The sequence below is a fragment of the Neolamprologus brichardi genome, chromosome 5 (genome assembly GCF_056152115.1).
Source record: "Neolamprologus brichardi isolate AB-2024 chromosome 5, ASM5615211v1, whole genome shotgun sequence".
NCBI lineage: Eukaryota > Metazoa > Chordata > Actinopteri > Cichliformes > Cichlidae > Neolamprologus > Neolamprologus brichardi.
The window spans coordinates 29,663,812-29,683,853 of NC_142108.1; the positions used below are offsets into that span (position 1 = coordinate 29,663,812).

At 40.1% G+C, this 20,042-nt stretch overlaps 1 protein-coding gene across 5 annotated transcripts in view; it reads right to left on the reverse strand.

The window, feature by feature from the left end:
• Nucleotides 1–20,042, reverse strand: part of tox2 (TOX high mobility group box family member 2) — a 92,596-nt gene that overhangs the window by 26,866 nt on the left and 45,688 nt on the right. For all 5 annotated transcript variants that reach the window (XM_006782758.3, XM_006782761.3, XM_006782759.3 and 2 more), the window contains exons 3-4: nucleotides 18,469–18,528; nucleotides 1,023–1,310 (exon numbers count right to left, since the gene is read on the reverse strand). In XM_006782758.3, coding sequence (XP_006782821.1) covers nucleotides 1,023–1,310; nucleotides 18,469–18,528 — 348 coding nt within the window. The remainder of the gene's footprint in view (nucleotides 1–1,022; nucleotides 1,311–18,468; nucleotides 18,529–20,042) is intronic.

Below are 20,042 nucleotides of genomic sequence, written 5' to 3' on the forward strand. Positions count from 1 at the left end.
CAGCCCCACAACTCGTTAACGGAGATTTGCCGTGTCCATCTTGTTGCTGCCTGCAGATGAAGCTATGGGGGAGGAGGGGGAGTTGTGTTCAGTGAAGGAGAGGCGAGGCCGAGTAACGTTGCGTAGAGACAAAAGTGGACGAAAGAGAGGCAAACTTGTGGCTCCACAAGTATAATTATAACGTAACATAGACTATATCGATATAAAGGATATTGTCACATCTTATATCTCGTATGAAAATATATCGATATTTTTTAAAAACTCGATATATCGCCCAGCCCTAGTTAACACTATTAACCATTTCTGTTCTTTCTTTGGGACCTACAATCAAAACATCAGCCATCTTTCCCATATATACGGGACATTTTTATCTTTATTAATATATACATTAATTTGAACTTCAAAGCTATATTACACATTTAGGGCACTGTGCGTGGTATACTGCTAAACTGCTATATAGATTATTTGCTTAATGCAGTTTACTCATATGTTTGATGCATAAGCTTTGCAGAGCTCATTTGTTGTGATAGTAACCTGCTCTATTTCCAACAGTTCTCATGAATGCAATTATGGTTTGGAGATGCTAATTTGTAGAGGAGCAGTTCTGCGTGGAGCTGAGGGAGTAATCAGCACGTATTCATGTTTGAAGGCCTGACAGATTGACCGATGCCTGCTGTCGAGGCAGATATGATGCTGATGGATTTACCCACAATCCTTTTCTCCATGCATTAGAGCTGACATGGCAACTGCTGAACAATCATTCAGTTCCCTACTTAGCCCCATTTACTGTGCCTTGAAAACGACATTTTCCCTTGGTACAAGGCTAAGATATTTAAATTATTTTTGATGCTTAAAATACACAAAATGCTTTAAAATTACAAAAAAAAAAGTTTGCTCCATCATCATATGTGTTGACATTGCTTGCTTGAGCCAGAACAAGTTAAGTTTAAGATTAAGACCAACACTCATCACTCCCAAGTATTAAATGTTTTTCTTACTGTGATTAAATGTGCGCTACTCACCGAGGGCATTTGGCTGGATACGAGGTGGCTGTCCTGTCCCAGCATGTTCGACATCATAAGTGTGGGCAGCTCTGGGTAGGAATACGGGTTGATGAGCCCATTGTGTGGCAACGAGTGACCGAGGTAGCCTGTAGACTCGTGCTCCATCAGGTGAAGAAGAGGAGGTTCGGGGTGGTTAGGTGGAGTGATAGGTGGGATCTCATAGTCTTCGTCCCCGGCTCCATTTCCACTTGAAGTGCCGCCACCTCCTCCTCCTCCCCCACTGCCACCTGTCTGACCTGTGTAGCTCTGTGGTGGGACAGACAGAAACAGAAATAAAGTGAAACACACTGTTTTCATTAAGCAGAAACTGAAAATCAATCCAATTTAAGTCCCCGTGACTATTACACACAGGCTGCAAATGTAGAAATATACAGTGTTTTATAGTTTTTCTACAGTAGACAATGCAAAGTGGAAATGGCTACTTGAGCTGTCAGGAGTGGTGAATGCCCTGCCCAGCAAACACTTCCATAAATGTAAACTCGCAGCTAAATCATTAATGTCACACAGCAGGTGCGTTGCAAGATAAATTGCTCTATACAAGGTTGGACATACGTGTCTCTGCAACTACAGGGTATGGGCAACTACAATTCTCTACTCACGTTTTAGAGAAAATCATACTATTGCAAAATTTACAAATAAACCTAATGGTTCCCAAACAGGGAACTAAAGAAAAAAATTCTGTTTTTGAGTAGATTGCATTCATTTCCAACAAACAGAAGGACATTTTTTCCAGAAGTTACATGAAAAGAATATACTTGCATATGCTAAACATTATGATTACAAGCATTAACTTTATTATGTTATTTTATTTTGTCAAGCTAGAAATTCCACAAAGGTTCTGCAGTCTTTTTAACTTCTGATCTGTCATTTTGCTACATTAGGTCAACTACAATTCTCTTTTCACATTTTAGAGAAAATCATACTATTGCAAAATTTACAAATAAACCTAATGGTTCCCAAACAGGGAACTAAAGAAAAAAAATTCTGTTTTTGAGTAGATTGCATTCATTTCCAACAAACACAAAGAAATTTTTTCGAGAAGTTATATGAAAAGAATATATATATATATATGTGCGTGTGTGTGTGTACTTGCATATGCTAAACATTATGATTACAAGCATTAACTTTATTGTGTTATTTTATTTTCTCAAGCTAGAAATTCCACAAAGGTTCTGCAATCTTTTTAACTTCTGATCTGTCATTTTGCTACATTAGGTATAATTTTCCTTCAAATGTTAAACGACTCATTTTGGAACAAAAAAACAAAACAATGCTCAGCGATCAGTAATATAGCAGACCAGCAGTCTCTATTCGCGTGCTGTCTCCCTAACACAGTAAGTCCAATCAGATCAGGCTTCTGCACAGAGCAAGAAGAAAAGAAAAATAGCAGGGAAATTCAACGGGGAATGAAAAGCAATTTTGTCTGAGACGATCCAACTTGACTCCCATTGTAATGACTGAGTCAAATTAATCATCACAAATAATATTCTGGTGTCAGCCATTCAAGGGTTTTTTAATAGAATTTTTATGATTCATGTCTAGCAGTATACATCAAACAGTCAGTTCTGCAACATTTCTGAAATCAATTCAATATCATCTTTGTGTAGGCTGTCATCCTCGGCAGCAGAGCGGTCATTTATCTCTCAAACAGATACTTTTAGAAAATAAGGGGCATGTGGAGATGGAAGGAAGAAGAAAGGATACGGGGTGCTTTTTTTTTCTCCTTGTTTTTCTCTCAACCCTGTTTTAGTATCAAGGTAAGTGCAATGGCCTATTTTGTAATTTTTGAGCACATCAATTACAGATAAAGTCGTATGAATAAGCATTTTACATCCTTGGAATGAAAAAACCCAAGACAGTTTTTCTATTTAAATCCCACGTGGAGCAACGAGCGCAAAGCCACATGAGATAAATTTAATTTTGCAACAATAAGAATGTCAATAAGAAGAGTCTAAAGCACACGTCTTAAGCGTAATGGCAAAAACAGGAGGTTTTCACTGTTGAATCAAGAGTATAGAGACACACTTAGAATTAATCCTCTTTCTTTTTCTCTCTCTTTCTTTTCATTTGGCGTAACATTTAGTAAACGATTGCCTCAATTTGATTTACTTTGTCCTGACATAGCCTGCAAGCAAGTTGATATTAATTTTCTGGACTGTCCTTTGAAGACAGATGTTTTTGTAAACCTTTGGGGATAGTGTTATTGTTTGGTCTAATGGACAAGAAAACGAACATTTCCTGAGATTCAATTTCCCTCATAATTGTTGGAAGGAAACTAAATTGTCTGTTGTAAACATTGGAGCTATTGTGTGAAGTGAGTCCCCGTGCGAGTCCCTCTGAGCCACCATGTGCTTCACTCTGACTGTAGCAGACCGCTATGTAATCTAAAGACCACCATGCTTAGTCATCACGTAGGGTGTTTATCAATCTTTTGTTTTCTCAGTAAATTAATCTACATCCAAGCTACAGAAACACTTTTCCGGTCCCATCTATTGCCTTTGATTGTGCAGAGGGACAAGGACAGAAGATGTGTCATGTGTTGGATTGCTATGAAGGCTCATCCAGTGCCCTTGATGATAAAATGTAAATACCAAGGACATTCCCAGTTGGATTGTGGCAAGATAAATTATTCATATGCCTCTATTCAGAATGAGATTGCATGTACAGAGCCACATGTACACTCTGGCTAATGTATACTCTTTTCTTCTTTGAAAGTAAAATCCAAACCAAGGCAATGTATTTGATGGATCGTATAGACCAGCATGTGTCCTAGTATGGAAGTAGCTTTTCAAACATACAGCCCCTGTTTTTTTCCCCTTTTTTCCTCTGAGGTACTCATCATTGGTTTACTTTCAATAGTCGGGGCTGTTCTCCTTCAAAAAGCAGCAGATTCTATTTTCAACACTCTATTTTTCACCATCCTTTATTTTCCTCATCTGATCAATGCGGTACACTATAGGGAACATTATTTCCAATACACAGTATGTTGTCTTCACTGCGAGCGAATGCAATCTGTAACATTTTAATTAAGAGACAGATCTCTCGACTGTAAGTGTTACATACCAGCACACCTTTCATTTGAAAGAAACAGATGAATAGACAGTTGGTCTGGGACTGAGAGAGAAAATAACATTGATTGGGGAGCTTTCCAGCTTGTCTTTTATTTGGCACAGATCTCTCCCTCCCTCTGTAACACTGCCTGAGTATTCAAGGCCTTCTGGAGATGATATTGACTGTGGCTAATGGCTCATTATCTCTATATTCTTCTACTTATTAGATTATTGTTATGATGCCTGTAGAAATCAGGATTTGGGACATCGCCCATTTAATATTAAATTGCACATCCATTTTAAAATTCTCATCTGTCAATTGCAATTCATATGTTCGGTTAAAAGCTACTCGCCTTTTTCAACATTGCATAGCATAATGTTGGACCTCCTGGCATAATGTTGCTCTGGCATAAAATTATCAGGCTATTAAGCAGCAACTGACAGATAATAAACTACTGTTTATTTTGATAACTAACTAATTGCCTTATTTCAGTGACAACTCTAAATATTCTTTTTTTTTTAGCATTTTAAATCTGACACATAATGACAAGATAATAATGACATTAAACATTATTTTCAGCTGTACTCACAATATTTGCTTTTTTTTAGCTTCGCCTTGAAATCAAAGGAATGTCATGACGCAAACATTATTTTGACAGGTGGGCCACAGACTGGGAATATCTCCACTAGCATGACATCAAGTGACACAGTAAGTGCTGTGTTTTCAGACCGGATCCTTGCGCTCCACATGGACGAAAGAGTCCGGTGTCCTCCCAAGTCAACGTCTGTTTCGCAAAGAGGGTGGGACGGACGGCTCGGAGACAGACGATGACATATCTGTCTCGCCGCTAATATGGACTTATCTGCTTATTGAAGAGCTTTGTCAAAGCAGTGATTTATGCTTGAAATACCCATACATCACCGCTTCCATCACCTCTGGCACTCTTCGTTCTGACACCTTCCCCAAAATTCACCGTGCAGCACTCTGCAGGCCAAGTCAGGCCTTGTTATCTCTCGCTCCATGCAGTCCGCTTTATGAAGAAAACAGTGGATTTATCTTTGGGATGAATTCAAGAGCATCAACTTTTTTTATTCCCTCTGTCACTGCTCTCGCAAAAGGAGGCTTATACTGTATATTCAAAAATGATCCTGTTTACTAGTGTACACAAAGCTCTTGTTTTAATGTAACACAGCAAAGGCAAATAAGGCTTGTCTGACAACAGAGATCAGTTATTTTCAAACACACAATCTAAGAGCCGTGAACTCTTGGCTTGCTGTTGTTGATACCCTTTCTTGTTTCTCTTAGCGTCTTCTTTAATCTATCCATCTCTTTCCTTCAACTCAGGCTTAATTAAAGCCATAGCTGTTCCTCTGCTACTATATCTTACAAGAGTGGGAATGGAAATGGGCAGGAGATCCAGTTACAGCCACCCTACACCTTCACTTTCCTCTTCCTCTCTTGGCTTGCCCATTCAGCTCTGTCCCTTGTGAAGCCCCAATAGTTCTGGCGCTACTCCACGTTCCTTAGACCCCGATCAGCCCCCTTCCTATCCATCCCTCTGTCATCTCATCTCCCTCTAAAACAGCCCAGCTGCTTTATTTATCTGTCAGTATTTTACTGTTCGGAAATCATAACAGGAACTCCGGGGACTGAGATGCTGTACTTGGGATGTGTTCAGTGAATGAGTGGCACAGGAGGGTGAGGAGAGAGGAAATAAACCCTTTCAAAGACATAAACCCCACGGAGAAACAAACGGGAAGAAAGGAAAATATGGAGAGAATAATTAAGGTGAGCACCGACTGTCTAAAGTCAAAAGATGCAGATGGCCCTATTCACCCCAGACCCTGAGCTGATTACTAACTAACCTACCACTGACTCAAACCAGCCTTTCTAATTGCACGTGTTTCTCCCCTTTCCTTTTAAGTTTCCCTTTTTCTCCCTTCATATATCCTGTTCCAAGTGCCCGTCTCACTTGTCAGTCAAGGTCAGGAGGTCATCCTCATCTGATCGCGTGTCAGAACAGATTAGAATCAGAGCTTTTGTGTCATGTCATATTTCATTATGCATTTGACTCATCTCGCAGGTCAAGAGGTCGCTCTGATTTGATTGGATGACAGAAATGATATAATTTGTGTTTAACCCTAGGCTGTATGAGGCTCTGAGTGGTGTACTAATGCATTTTGCAAAGATGGGGCAGACCCTCTCCACAAGCGACTAATTTGAAGTGGCACGCCGCAGAGTTGAAGGAGAGCCAGCGCTATTGCACAACATGCTGAGGTTATAAGGGAGGCTTTATCAAATAACAAACACAACCTCCCTTGTACCTCTGTTTCTTTCTGTTTCTCATATGCTTTCTTTTTGTCCTGCAAACGGATGGAAGTGCCGAGTAACTAACTGCCCTCTGAGGCTAATATTTTTTGGGAGGTTGTTCCATAATAATTTGATCCAATAAAAATGTGCTACTGACCCTCCTTGCTCTTGCTGCCTCTATTTCTTCTTCACTATCAAAAAACACTTAATATTGGCAAGAGAGATTGCTAATGGAGAATCACTGTCAACTATAAGAACCACATAATTGCTGCTGAACTTTCAATTGACACACAACAATAAAATCTTCTTAAATAGCTGTCAAACATGATAAAATAGAAAAGTGATGTTAGTTTCAAATTGAGTTGTTTGCTGATATTTCTTTTGAAAATATCTGTATTTGCTGTTGGAAACAGAAAGAGTTCAGGACCCTGTTGTGGTAATGACATGCAGATGCCATACAGTGAAAACTGTGATCCCCAGTAATGCAGCTGGAAAAAATAAACCATGGTTGCACAAGATAGCTCAGGTTTCCCAATAGTCATCCAGAGTGATGCTGATGTTGATACTGGTGTGTGTGGGTGGAGAAGAGGGCTGGAGAGAGCGAGAGGAGAAAGGATGAACCGGAGAGGAAGAAGCAGAAAATCAAGCTGCATGGGGAAAGAGATGAATCCCACTTTTCAAATTAGAATCCCAAACAAACTTATTGTGTGACAGTGTGAATTTAGAATTACGATGTTATAGGGCTGCACGATTAATCGTTAGAAAATCGCAATCTCGATTCATACTTATGTGCAATCTCATTTCCAAATGACAATGATTTAAAAAAAAAAAAAGAAAAGAAAAAGACGACGACGATTGTACGTAATCTGCATGAAAACAAGCGCTCACTCTTCCTGCTCAACAAATGACAAGGGCGGAGCCTTATACCACATGATACAGAAGCTGTGCCGTGTGATGCTAAAATTGGCAGGGAAAAAACAACGGAGAGCACGTCAGGGATGACAAGAAAGTGACAGGAGAAAATCCGTCCCGGTCAACCACCCAAACACCAATAACGGGAACCTCATACAGCGCTTCCCTATACCCGTCGAACTCCCGCAGGCACAAAGAAATTACGGAGGCTATCACTTATCACCTGACCAAAGATATGGCTCCATCAACACTGTGCAAAACGAGGGATTTAGGAAAATGATCAACACCCAACGCCCACTCACATCCTGGGCCATCTGACCTCAGGAATTCGCATGATAAGGTGGGGCCAGGTTTCACAATGAACTCACCTGAAACTCTGGCTGATTGGGACCCACACCCAGTTCCACACCTTGGCTCAGGCGATTAGAGGATCATCAGGGGGTCCTTTTGTCCCTCTGTGGGGGACACTCCCACCAGGTTTATATCTGGGACTCTCCACCATTTGACCTTAGAACTGAAGAAGCCTCTCGGATGAGAGGTGAAACGTCTTCAAGTAACTTAAAGAAGTCCAGACGCTTTTCTTTGCAAGCTCCTTTGACGATCAACACCCTAGACCAGGGGTGGGCAACCTCAGTCCACGAGGGCCGGTGTCCCTGCAGGTTTTAGATTTCACCTTGGGTCAACACACCTGAATCACATGATTAGTTTGTTACCAGGCCTCTGGAGAACTTCAGGACATGTTGAGGAGCTAATTTAGCCATTTAAATCAGCTGTGTTGGTTCAAGGACACATCTAAAACCTGCAGGGACACCGGCCCTCGTGGACTGAGATTGCCCACCCCTGCCCTAGACAAATGCTACACAGTGCCGTCCCACAACTATTTTTCTATTGTTGCACTACCTGCTCTATACACACAGTGTCGAGCAACGGTGGAGACGGAATTTCAAGCAGTACAACGTTTTGCGGCAACCACAAAACATTTGTCGTTTTTATGTTTATTTATTGTTTTTATGTTCAGTCTCAACTGTTACGAAGTTGATGTGCAGTTAATAAGCGCAATAAATATTTATACTGGAAAAGAAAATCGTGAGAGAATCGTGATCTCAATTCTAAGCAAAAAAAAAATCGTGATTCTCATTTTATGCAAAATCGCGCAGCCCTACAACGTTATACCGACACACATACAGTACTATTTCCAGAGTCCCTCTGTCGCTTCAAGTTGGGAGCAGCCATGTCTCGTAAACACCCGATCCTTTTCAGCTTTTCTCATTGGCACACCTGTTCAACAACACTTAACAGCCACTGGTATTGCTGAGTTACGACTACGCCAAAGAAGCAGAGAGACTCGACAAGGCCCAAAACAGCAGCCAGTCAACTGTTTTTTAATTTTTAATGACTCTTCAGTTATCTACTTTTCTGTGCCCGCTGTCAAAAATCATTATTAGGAGGTGGACAATAGTGCTACTGTGGCTGAATGACAAAACTAATTATTGTTATAGGAACAAGTAAATGGACAAAAAAAAAAACCCCAGCAGAATAAAGCGTTGATGGATCCTTACAAACTGACTCTAACAATGTTCAAAATAACAAAGGGAGTGCTGATGGCGCAGTCATCCAAACAAATGTGCATTATTCTCAGAATTGTTAGGATCTTGTCACCCACAAATAACTCTGCTGCTAACTCTACACCAGGAGAAGGGGGTGTAAAGAGCATGTGGCGGGTGAGAGTGCATATGGCATTTGTGTGTCCATGTGTGTGTCATTTCAGCTCTTAAATGCTTTTGTGAACATTTCTTAGGACTCCCCTTTTCAAAACAAAAACCTACTGTAAGAGATTGCACACTCTGTGTGAGTCCGGTGTCAGTGTGTTCTTAAGTGTCTTGCCTCGCTGGTTCAGAGTCAATGAGGCTGTGTATTGGAGGCTGGCACAGCTGGTGGGAGCAGGAGAATAACATCTGGACCGTCGTACTCCTGGTGCCATTGTTAATAAGAGGCTGGTTGTGAATGGAGGAGAGTGGAGGAGACAGCTCTCCAGGGTCAATGAACCTTCCTGTCTCTCACTAGAGATCTGCGCTGCAAGTCATACTTCATGCATCACCAAAGTGTCCACAAAAGGACTTACATGTACACAAGAACATGCTAGCCTTAACTAGGCTGTGTGCCGGTCAGTCAGTCGATACAGAAGACAGCTGCCTGATTTTGGTGAGCTCCTAGAGTTTCTCTAACACAGCCTCAACTCGTTTGATTGTTTGTTTTTATTTTTTTATTCTTTTGTTTCTTCAATATTAGATAAGAGAGATTACACCAACTGCCGTTAAGTCTTGCCACTGGGCAGCCATCTTGAAATGCCTCTGGGTGCTTATTCTTATTTGAAGCATTATCTTAATTTACTTTAATTTTAGTGGTTGCCAGGTAATCAAATCAAATCAAAATTTGTTTATATAGCACATATTAAAACAACAGTGTTGACCATAGTGCTTCACAGTCAGTAAAAGCATGAGACAGTTAAAACAAACAATAAAAGAGGACAACAAACAATAGGTAACAACACAACAAGCTAGACCAGCCAACTAGACAGAATCAAAAGCCAAAGTAAAAAAATATGTTTTAAGACGTGATTTAAAAGACTGGATATGAAACTGCACCTCTGCCGCACCCTGATTCCTTCCTGGACATGTTTCCCACATCTTCTGGTCTTGGTGAACTCTCTGTTGCCCTGTCTAAACTCACACAGAAAATCATCTTCTTTGGACAATGGCGTTTCTTTTGAACTTTTGATTTGTACTGGCTAACTGGTGTATTTTTATTTATTTTGTTTTTAATTTTGTTTTTCCTTTTCTTTCCTTTTTTCCTGTTTGGTTTTTGTTTTGTTGTGTTTGGTTTCTGTTTTTTCTTTTTTTTCCCTGTGCTTAAATGTTATTGTTTTTGAATCGTATGTCCTTTGTCTGGTCTGCCGTTATGTAACTTTGAACTTAAAATCTTATAAATAAACATTTAAAAAAAAAAATAAAATAAATAAAAAATAAAAGACTGGATAGACTCGGCAGTACGAATATGAACAGGGAGGTTATTCCAGAGTCTGGGTGCCACGGATGCAAAGGCCCGGTCACCTCTCGACTTCATTCGAGTCCTAGGTTGTGCTAGGAGCCTGTGGTTGGACGATCTAAGTGCTCTGTTGGGATTGTATGAGTGGAGTAGTTCAGAAAGATAGCTGGGCGCTAAATTATTCAGAATATTAAAAGTGAACAAAAGAATTTTAAAATATATACGATATTTAACAGGGAGCCAATGTAGGTAGGTAATAAAACTGAATTTAAAAAAATCCAATAGCCAACTTTACCCCAAAGTAAACTCTTAAAAAGCTTCTTTTCCCACGCTCAGTTATACTTCTACCACCACCTCTGCTATTAACAAACTCTCCCATAGGTTTCAATTCAGGATTCTACTGTATTCAATGTCTCTGATGATGGTTTTCATGTCTCTTGACTCTGAAGTATACTCTGATAACTACAGGCTTTTAATCCATTAATATGCCATCAAGCAACAATTTTGCCAGTTACATGACAAAATACACTAAGAGCAAACATTCAGGCTTATCTAATAATTGCTACTGTATGCACTAAATTAACATGGTGCCTATCTTAGGTGTACCTATGTCAGTGTTGTCCCTGGATCATTAATAACTAATGTTGGTCCAGGTTCAGCACTACAAGTTACCAATCACATTGCTACCATATGATGTCATAGTTTTGTGACATGAAAAAAAACAAAAAAACTGCTGATCTCCACTCAGAACTGGTCACGTGCAATATTGAACCTTGACCAACATTAAGTATGTTGATCCAAAAACAACATCAACACAGGGATATCAGCTCAAGCAGCTATCATAAGCTTTATGCCAGTTTATTTATATTAATTAAACCTCAGGATATTAGCATAGTCACTCTTAGCAAGCTGTACTGTTAATGTGTGCAACCCCAAAGAGATGCTAATGTGAATACTAATTCTTGGTCATAAGTTGGCAACAAATTCAGATATAGAAGTTATTCTTTTAAGTATGTTTGGTTCAGTGCTAACCCAGATTAGTACAGTGTTTCCCGTTCTCATTACATGCCACATGCTTTCACTATCAGTCTACTGCTATCATGCTGACTAAACAAATCTTGCAACAAAATCAAGGGAAGCATCAAAGCTCCTCCCTTATGAAAAACACTCAAGTTAAAAATGCTTGCAGGACAGAATTTGAACATCGAGCCTATTGCTAGATCACGGCACATACTGTTCCATAAACATTGCACGAGACAAAACATAGGTTATGTTTAGTCCTGTCAGGCGTTTGGTTCTATATTCTGATGTGACGAAGAATTAACAGGAGCTAAAATGATATTAGTTGCTCACAGAGTTCATTAGATGCAACATTTATGCATGAAACACAATAACAGTAGCTTAATTATTTATGAATAAAGTTATGAATAGAGCCACAGTTTTACAGCTAAGTTGTTTATATACAACAGTCAGAGCTTGACCATCGCTGTCGGCAGCTACGGGTGTAGTGAACTGCATGTAAGTAATAGTTAAACTGTCAAATAAATGTATATTTTTATTTGTACTTAACTTCTGGGACTACCATGAGTTGAAAAAAATAATGATTTGAATATTTGTCTACACGCCCAGTCCAACTTTCCTCTGTTTCTCTGCATATTAGTCATTGTGTATGGAAGTATTTGCGATAACCAAAGTGATCTAGGGTTTTTGTTGAGTAATCAGTTCATATTTGAATGCGTCTCTCTTTCCAGAGTTTCTAATTTTCTTCTAATGTTCTTTCGTGTCCAGTATCTCAGTGTTTCCCTGTTTTCTCCTTCCTCTATCTCATCCGTGTCTTGGTGCTTTCTTTGTTAACCTGTCTTAGTGCATCCTTATTATTTGTCTTTTGCCTTTTTTACTTTGATAGTGATCGTGTGTCATGTTTTTGTATTTACTTCCTGTCTTTATCTTCCTTCCTTTGTAATTTCCCTCATTGAGAACAGTGAGCGTGGGGTGGTTAATTATGGCCCCAGTGCAGTGCTCCCACCTGTGTCTTGTTGTCCAGTCAATCCGCTGTACATTTTTACAGAGAGGGTTAGATCGTGTGCTGGCTTTTGCGGTCTGTGTTCTGCTCTTGCCCACTGTGTTTCCTATAACCCCATCCTACAGCACTACACAGAGGGATAAAACCAACTCACAAATACATTTAATATAAAACTATAAAAGCCTTTTTGCCTCAGGCTTTGTACCAACATTTTTGCTGTGCGCTGTTTAACTAGTTTAATAAGAGAAATTGTACCACCTCATTTCTACTTTCTCTAAGCACAGGAAATAAGTCAACATAGATCGATAGCAAGTCTGGGCTTTTTTCATACCTTGAAGATATTGCATCAATAATTAACCAGGTATTTTGCTAATGAATTGTGGCTGAATGGTACATTTTCCTCTATAATAACCCATAACCTTTTTTCACAGCCGTGAGGAAAAACCAATTCATGGGAAACTTTACTAAAAAAAATTAAAAATAAATGAATAAATACAAATTAAAAAAAAAAAAAACAGTTATGGAAAAGGCTGACTAGACACTGCATTTCCCAATTTCTATTATACCCTAGCAAGAGTGGGTGTTTGTTCCTTATTGTTTTATCCAGTTGGGTGAAAGGCCTGCAGAAACACATTAAAGTTGAATCGCATTAGTTTCATCTGATCACCTAGGGCAACATGGGGACGGACAGCTTAGCAGAGCGAGGCCCTTATACAAATACACAGCTGTGCATTTATATATAATGCCATGTCAGATGAGTATTTCAAACAGAGGGCTTTTAAACAGGGCAAGAGAGAGAGGAGAGAGAGGTGGGGAGTTTCCAAATGACTGTAAAAAGGCCACGGGGACAGAGCTTTCCATCTTTCTGCTGCCGCGACAAATATGCCTGCACATCTTTTTGCTTTGTCTCCGCTCCCTGCTTCGTCAGCGAATGGCTATAGAAATATTTTGGCAGGCTGCTCTTTGTTTTCATTTTCACAAAAGATGCAGTGAGGGAGCGAAAGGGAGAAAGAGCGAGAGGGAGATCTGCTGGGTAGGAAAGGTAAAGGGATGTTGTCAGAGGTTAGAGGGACATTTGAAAAGAAGGACAAGTACAAGGGTGTACGTGGAGTATGAGGACAGTTTATTGGGAAGTGGAATGAAGGCAAAAAAAAAAAAGCAAAATTGAGGGATCGGGGAAGAAGAAAAGGGTGACCTAGAAGAACTAGTAGAGGATTGAGAGTCAAAAGGAAAGTAAACCAGGTGAGGTGGGATAAAAGAGGCAGTGGAAAAAGGGTTAGAGATATTGGGGTGATGGGTAGAGGGTAAAGCACAAAGTAGGGGAATCAATAGGAAGAGGAGGGGGCAGGTGGAAGTGTAGTAGAGGAGGAGCCTGCCATTCTGGTACCCAACTCCAATCTAAACAGCAGGAGGAAGCTGTAAATCAGACTAATGCGACCAAGCTGTAATTCAGACCAGCAGTGCCAGGGCGCTGGTGCGGGGACCCCGAACGGCGGGAGTGTACAAAATGCTGCCGAGAGGCTTTAATCAGTGCAACGATCCAAAGATACGGTCTCCCCCAATCAGCGGGCTTCCTGTCAGTCACACACGACTGAACCGGACCAATCAGGCTCCACCAAGGTTCCAGACATGCTGGCTGGGCTTTGGGCTGCTGCCAAACAAGAGAATTATTCATCTAAACTGGAAAGGTGGAATGGGCCTTTAATTCAGAGCATAGAGGGAAGAGGTGATAGATTTGTCAAAGGTTGGACATAAAAGACTATGGGATCATGTTCTACAATGGCTCATCAGAAACATATGGTGGAAGATGAGAGACACAAGGGAGCTTTAGAGAAGGACTTAATCGTATTCATAAGGGGGGAGTTCCTGCAAGTTTAAGCACCAGAATATGTGACAGGCATATCTGTTCAGATCTGTTAACAAGAGCTCTTGTGCCAATAAATCTCTCATTAAACACGAGATGAAAAAAAAAAAAAAAAATCACACAAAAGCCCCATTATGAGTTTAATCTGACAACTTGTTTAATAAACATAATGATGTTCACAGCTGCTGACTGTCCTAAAAAAAAACCCCAACCAAACAAAAATAAAAATATTTCCATCGATCTTTGTCTAGTTCTCCATGTCTAACATGTCTAACAGATCTGCTGTTGGCAGTCACCTCTCTAATTACAATTACAACACCCATGGGACTTCCATAATCCTTGCCAGCAATGAGCTACAAAATAGTAAGTGAGATGCTAAATTGCATCAAACTTACCATGAAAACATCATTCGAACTCCGAGCATGTAAAACAGGCAGACAAACTTTCAAATTGCTCGCTATCAGGAGCTGCCTTTTTATACCTGCTTTTCACTCAAAGGGGAAGGAGGGCAATGCATTAACTTAAAAGTGAGCGGAAAATGCAAATGTAGTCCACTTTATCATCAGGCATTCAAACAGACCCTTTCAACTCGACAATCCATAATATTTCAGCTTTGATGATCAGGAAATGGCCGTGGCTCGATGGTAACGCCGAGCTACATTCTGCTCTGGTAGCGGCGTAGTAGTAGAACTAGTGTGACTGGCTGGGCTACACACACCGTGCATGTTAAAGCCACATGCAGAGTCTTGGCAGTAAAGACGCTACAGCAGCAGCCAATCAATAAAACCTTGTTACGCTAATTGCGAGATCATAATCTCCATTCCTACTTCTGCTGAATATCCAAACAGTCACTCCATTAGCCGAATTATTCCCCTGTGCAGTTTCTCCATCTCCACCCCTCCCCCTTCCATTTCCTCCTCGTGTTCTCTTTTCTGTGACATATTTCTCTCAAACAGCAGTTCTGCTAAATTAATTCATAAGTCAGGGAGAAAGACATCAAAAGAAAACATTGTCAAGGTAAAGTGCTGATGAAGTATATACTGTTTCTTTCACTTTGCTGTGGAGCTATGAGAAGGAATCTCTCACGGTGCATTATCTTTGATCGTGTCGCTTCGCACTGCTCTGTTTAGTTATAGCGAGAGGAATCTTACCTCAGGTGATCTGGTCTACTAAGACCTTTATGATACAAAAGCCTCTCTACTTAGGAGGTGCTCTAATCCTTGCCACTGTGGAGATTTTCTCAGTTCAAACCTCCGTGACAACACTAGGAAATACCAGAGCTTCTTCTCGTTGGTTACTCTTTTCTACAGTGATGCCAGGACAATGGCCAGTGGCCACAGGGGCAGACAAAGAGCTTGTTGATGCTAAGACCAGGGTCCATGACCTTGTCATTGAATCACTAACACTTTGTCACTCTGCTTGGGGGGGGGAAAGAAACTCTACAGAGAACTAAGGAGGGTCAGACAGCGATGCTCATGGGAACATCGATATGACAATGGCACTGACCCCATTTCCTTGTGACTCATCACTAGAACATACCCATCTAAGCACCGAACAGTCTGATAAGGTTGCGTTGCCAGATTTACTCACCGGCACCCTGTGAATGACCTATATGAATGTGCAAGACATATAGAAAATTAATTCATATAGGTAAGCCACGTTAAATAGAGCAATTACATGGTGAAAACCGAAGTGAGAGAAAGCCGAGCACTGAAAAACACACTCTTCACAGAGTTTCGAGGCAGAACTGCTGACCCAAATGCATTTAAATGCAACGGGGGTAGAGACTGAAAAAGAGAAACAGTGAGCAAAAGAGCAAAAGAGGGGGAGTCAGAGAAAATGGGTGAAAGATAAGTTGAGGGAGATAATAAAGCAGCAACCACAGAAAAGTCAGCTTTAGGCAGTATGATTAGTTTAAGTTCGAGATAGAACATACTGAGAATAGCAGAGCTCACTGCTGTATACCGCACCCAACTGCTCTGTAAGAATAACACTAATTAATAAAGGATAAGTCTTGTTTTACCTAAACACTTGCAAACAGCACGAGCGTTAATGCCGTTGCTTCTGAGGAACACGAAACATATACCAGCAGGTATAGAATCGTATTTTTCGTGTCGCATTAGTGCAAGAAATGATTGCAAAACATGCTTTGATAATGTCAATCAAACTGCGGCTTTGTTCCAAATTTAGTGACTAAACACTGAAACAGAAAGCATGCATGGATATAAAACATCCCTTTATTAGTGCTCATGATGTCGTTGATGTGAAATGCATGATGAAAACGAGCTGCCGAGTGGTAGTTTGAGAACATTACAACGAAAGAATTAATCGAAGAGTTAATGCATAAAACGAGTGAGGTTACATTTTGTGTGCGCCGACCACAAAGACGGTGTAATGTGAGAGTAAGTAGAATGGGTTAGTGACGATTATTCAAATTGACAAAGTTCAGCGAACCGTCTCAACAAAGGTGCCCTCAACCTTTATTTACAGTGACTTTTTTTTCCAGCGCGATCGCACTATTTAAAAATCAGCTTGGATAAAAAATGTAGCACAGCTAAAGAGGTACAGATCAGTGATTTTTGGATTTTCCCATCTCTATGTTTTGTTGTCAGAGTGTGTGTCCACCCCTTAGGCCTCCTTGATTCTAGCTGTCAGAGGGAACGAGAGGCTAAACTTGGTGAAGCGGAGAATAGAGCAAGGCACATGTCAAATGTGAGGGGATCTTGAGTAAACAAAGTATAACACAGAGCAAAGCAAAATCGTCTCTCATCCTATCACCGTCTTTCACGCTATTTCCCTCTGTCTCCTGCTTCCCTGTTTTCTACCTATCTGCCGCTCACTCTTGTCTTCTCTAACAAACCGCAATGCTTCACTCACCCATCAGTAACTGGTGCTGATGTCTAATCAGTCAATCAGCACTACAGTAAAGCCACATGTGCTATATGAAATTAACTGATAAAAGCAGTGGTTAGCAGTCTTTTAGAAAGTGAAGTATCTGCATGACAAATCTGTCAAATAACAGCGCTGTCCCACTTAAAATGACTTTGTGGCAGTCCTAATAGTCTGAGCCTTCTGAATTAACTTTACATGTGTAGAAAAGACAACACAAGCAGCTCTGTGTCCTACTCTGGGCCATCAGCCAAACCTTAACAAACCAGAGCATTAAGAAATTTAGCAAAAAAGCAAATGCAACTGAAACACAGAACTACTGTAGCCTACGGGTTGGTTTTAATAATTGCAATTGACAGGGACAAATTCCCCGCTCCCCTGTGTATGTCAGATGGGCTTATTCCCAAACTCCACAAATCCCCCTGTCCAAACACAACCATATGGTCTCCCAGTTGTTCATGACCAGCTGTGCTACAGTGTATCTGGCAGGGATGCCATGTGCTGTAGAAGAGCAGCGACTCGCCCATTCTAACTTAATAAATTCTTTGTAATGAAGCCAAAACATTTCTTTATGTCAGCTTTTGCCAAAATTGTGTGCAAAGAGGATGACTGAATATCAGGAATATAGGGAAGTAAAATTATATGACGACTCTGTCACTTTACAGTAAGGTCAACGCTCTTTTTATGGGGAATTTGCATAGTTTCACTGGTTTAGCTTCTCTGGTTTCTGTGTACTTAGCAGAAATCTAATCATGATAGGTTAGTACTGTGATGAATTGCTAACCCAGTGCCTACTGCACTATAAACGTAGCAGCAGTGTTCAGCTTCAACTTATAAAAGACAATGTTTTATGTTTTATATTATGAAGTAACCAATCGTATATTTAATAAACATCATGTCTTATATTTCAAGAATACAGTTCTTTAAAAAATGTGCTTACAGTGCTTAATTTTAAAAGAGGCGTTTGAATAAGCAGATTAAGTAGTCCATAAATTTCATTGTCAAGTACATATGTAAAAATGTTGCATTTATTACTACATTACCAATTTTACTGTTAATTGCTCTTTGAATGATTGTGACATCATTTTATTTGTTTGCATGCAACATATAGAATATAGCATGTTCTGTGTGGCATAACTGTGAGTCTAAAAAAGAATAAAATATCTTTAGTCCACTTGCTTTCAGCTTATGTCACATAAGTGCGTGGTTCATTTCAGTAACAGCGACTTATTATACATTTCAACACGAGTTGACAACAGTGAAAGAAAAATGGCTCTTAAGGTCTTCCATTATTAGAAGTTTGGACTCACCTGGTTTGGCGCGAGGAACTCGTGATTGTTTTCGTTCATGTACATGTTGTCACCATCAAACTGTAGCGCAGAGACACAGGGAGTGAGAGAGAGAGAGATGAGAAAACAGTGAGGCAGAGGCCAACAGATCACAAAAGGGATAAAAAAGAAAAAGAAATTCTGTCAGTCAGTGCCGATACAGAAAGAGTGTAACACTGCAGCCTAATGACTGCAATAGACCTCGATGCTCCAGTGAATGTCAGTAATTACAGTTCATTAGAGACTCGTATAATTAGGCCCTGTCAAAGCTTGTGTAACTCACACTCTTCCTCTTAGCTTGCCTACAGCCTGAGTGTGTGTTTGTAAGTGTTGTGCACACCTAACTGCCATTATTCTCCGTGTGTCATGAAGCAACAAAGGCACAACAGAGTAACAATCGCAACTGCAGCCACCGATGTCTAGTTAGTTGACTACTCAGGTTAACTCAGTCAGTCAATCCTGCACATTCATATCTACTAAAGAAAAGTTTTTTTCATTTTCTTTCCAATCGCTCTAGAATGAAACAGTCTGTTAGTTGGTCAGTGAGTCCACCACTTTTAAATAGTTTAACATGTATGGGACATATTTTCATAAAATAAATTACAAATATCTAATATTCGGGGATTGTCCCTCTGGGGAGTTTTGCTCTACCACCATCATTAGGTTATTTTTTTACTTAATGACATTGCCATCGTCAACTACTGCATGTATTTAATGCAAATGAACAAATGTTGATTTGTGTTAAATTAACATTTGCATTTAGTGCAACATCAGTCATCTATGTCTTTCTCAACATTAGCCTGCTAGTACTGCCATTATTAGTATATTGTTTTGCAAGCCTCTGAGGCTCTGTAGGTGCTGATCTGTAAGCATGAAAGGTTAATCAAAGGCAGCACTGATGGCAGTAAATAACCTTTGTAAGTCAACTATTACGTAGTATTAATCAAGAAACTGATCTACTGTGCTACAATGTCTGCTAGAACAAGTACAGGAGTTTCTAGTTTAAATGTTAACAAAGACAAGCATTAAAAAATACTTCTGTTAAGCTCATTCTGTTAAGATGAGACAAGTTTTTTACATTTAAAAAACAAAAAGATGTAGATACCATGAAATTACCAATTGTTTTTTAGCCCCACTTTGAAGCTTCAGCTTTAGCACTATGAGCACTGCCATCTATGTGCTTTTTAGAGCCAGAATTCACTACGTCAGGACAAGAGACTCGAGTGCTACCCAAGCTGCATCATTAGAATATATGTGTGAGATGCACAGGTCTGCTAATTGATTCTAAGTCCATCCATCCATATTCTGTTTATCTAATTCAGACTGGCAGTTAGGCTGGAACCTACCCCAACTGTCATGGGGCAAGAGGCAGCGTGCAACCTTGACAGGTCGCCAATCTACTGCACTGCTAAAACAGAGACACAAACAACCATTTATACCTAAGTCCAATGTAGAATCACCAATGAATCTAACATCCGTGTCTATGGACTGTGGGAACTTCACCTAGAAAGGCCCCAGCCGGCCAGTGGATTCAAACCCAGGACTTACTTGATAAC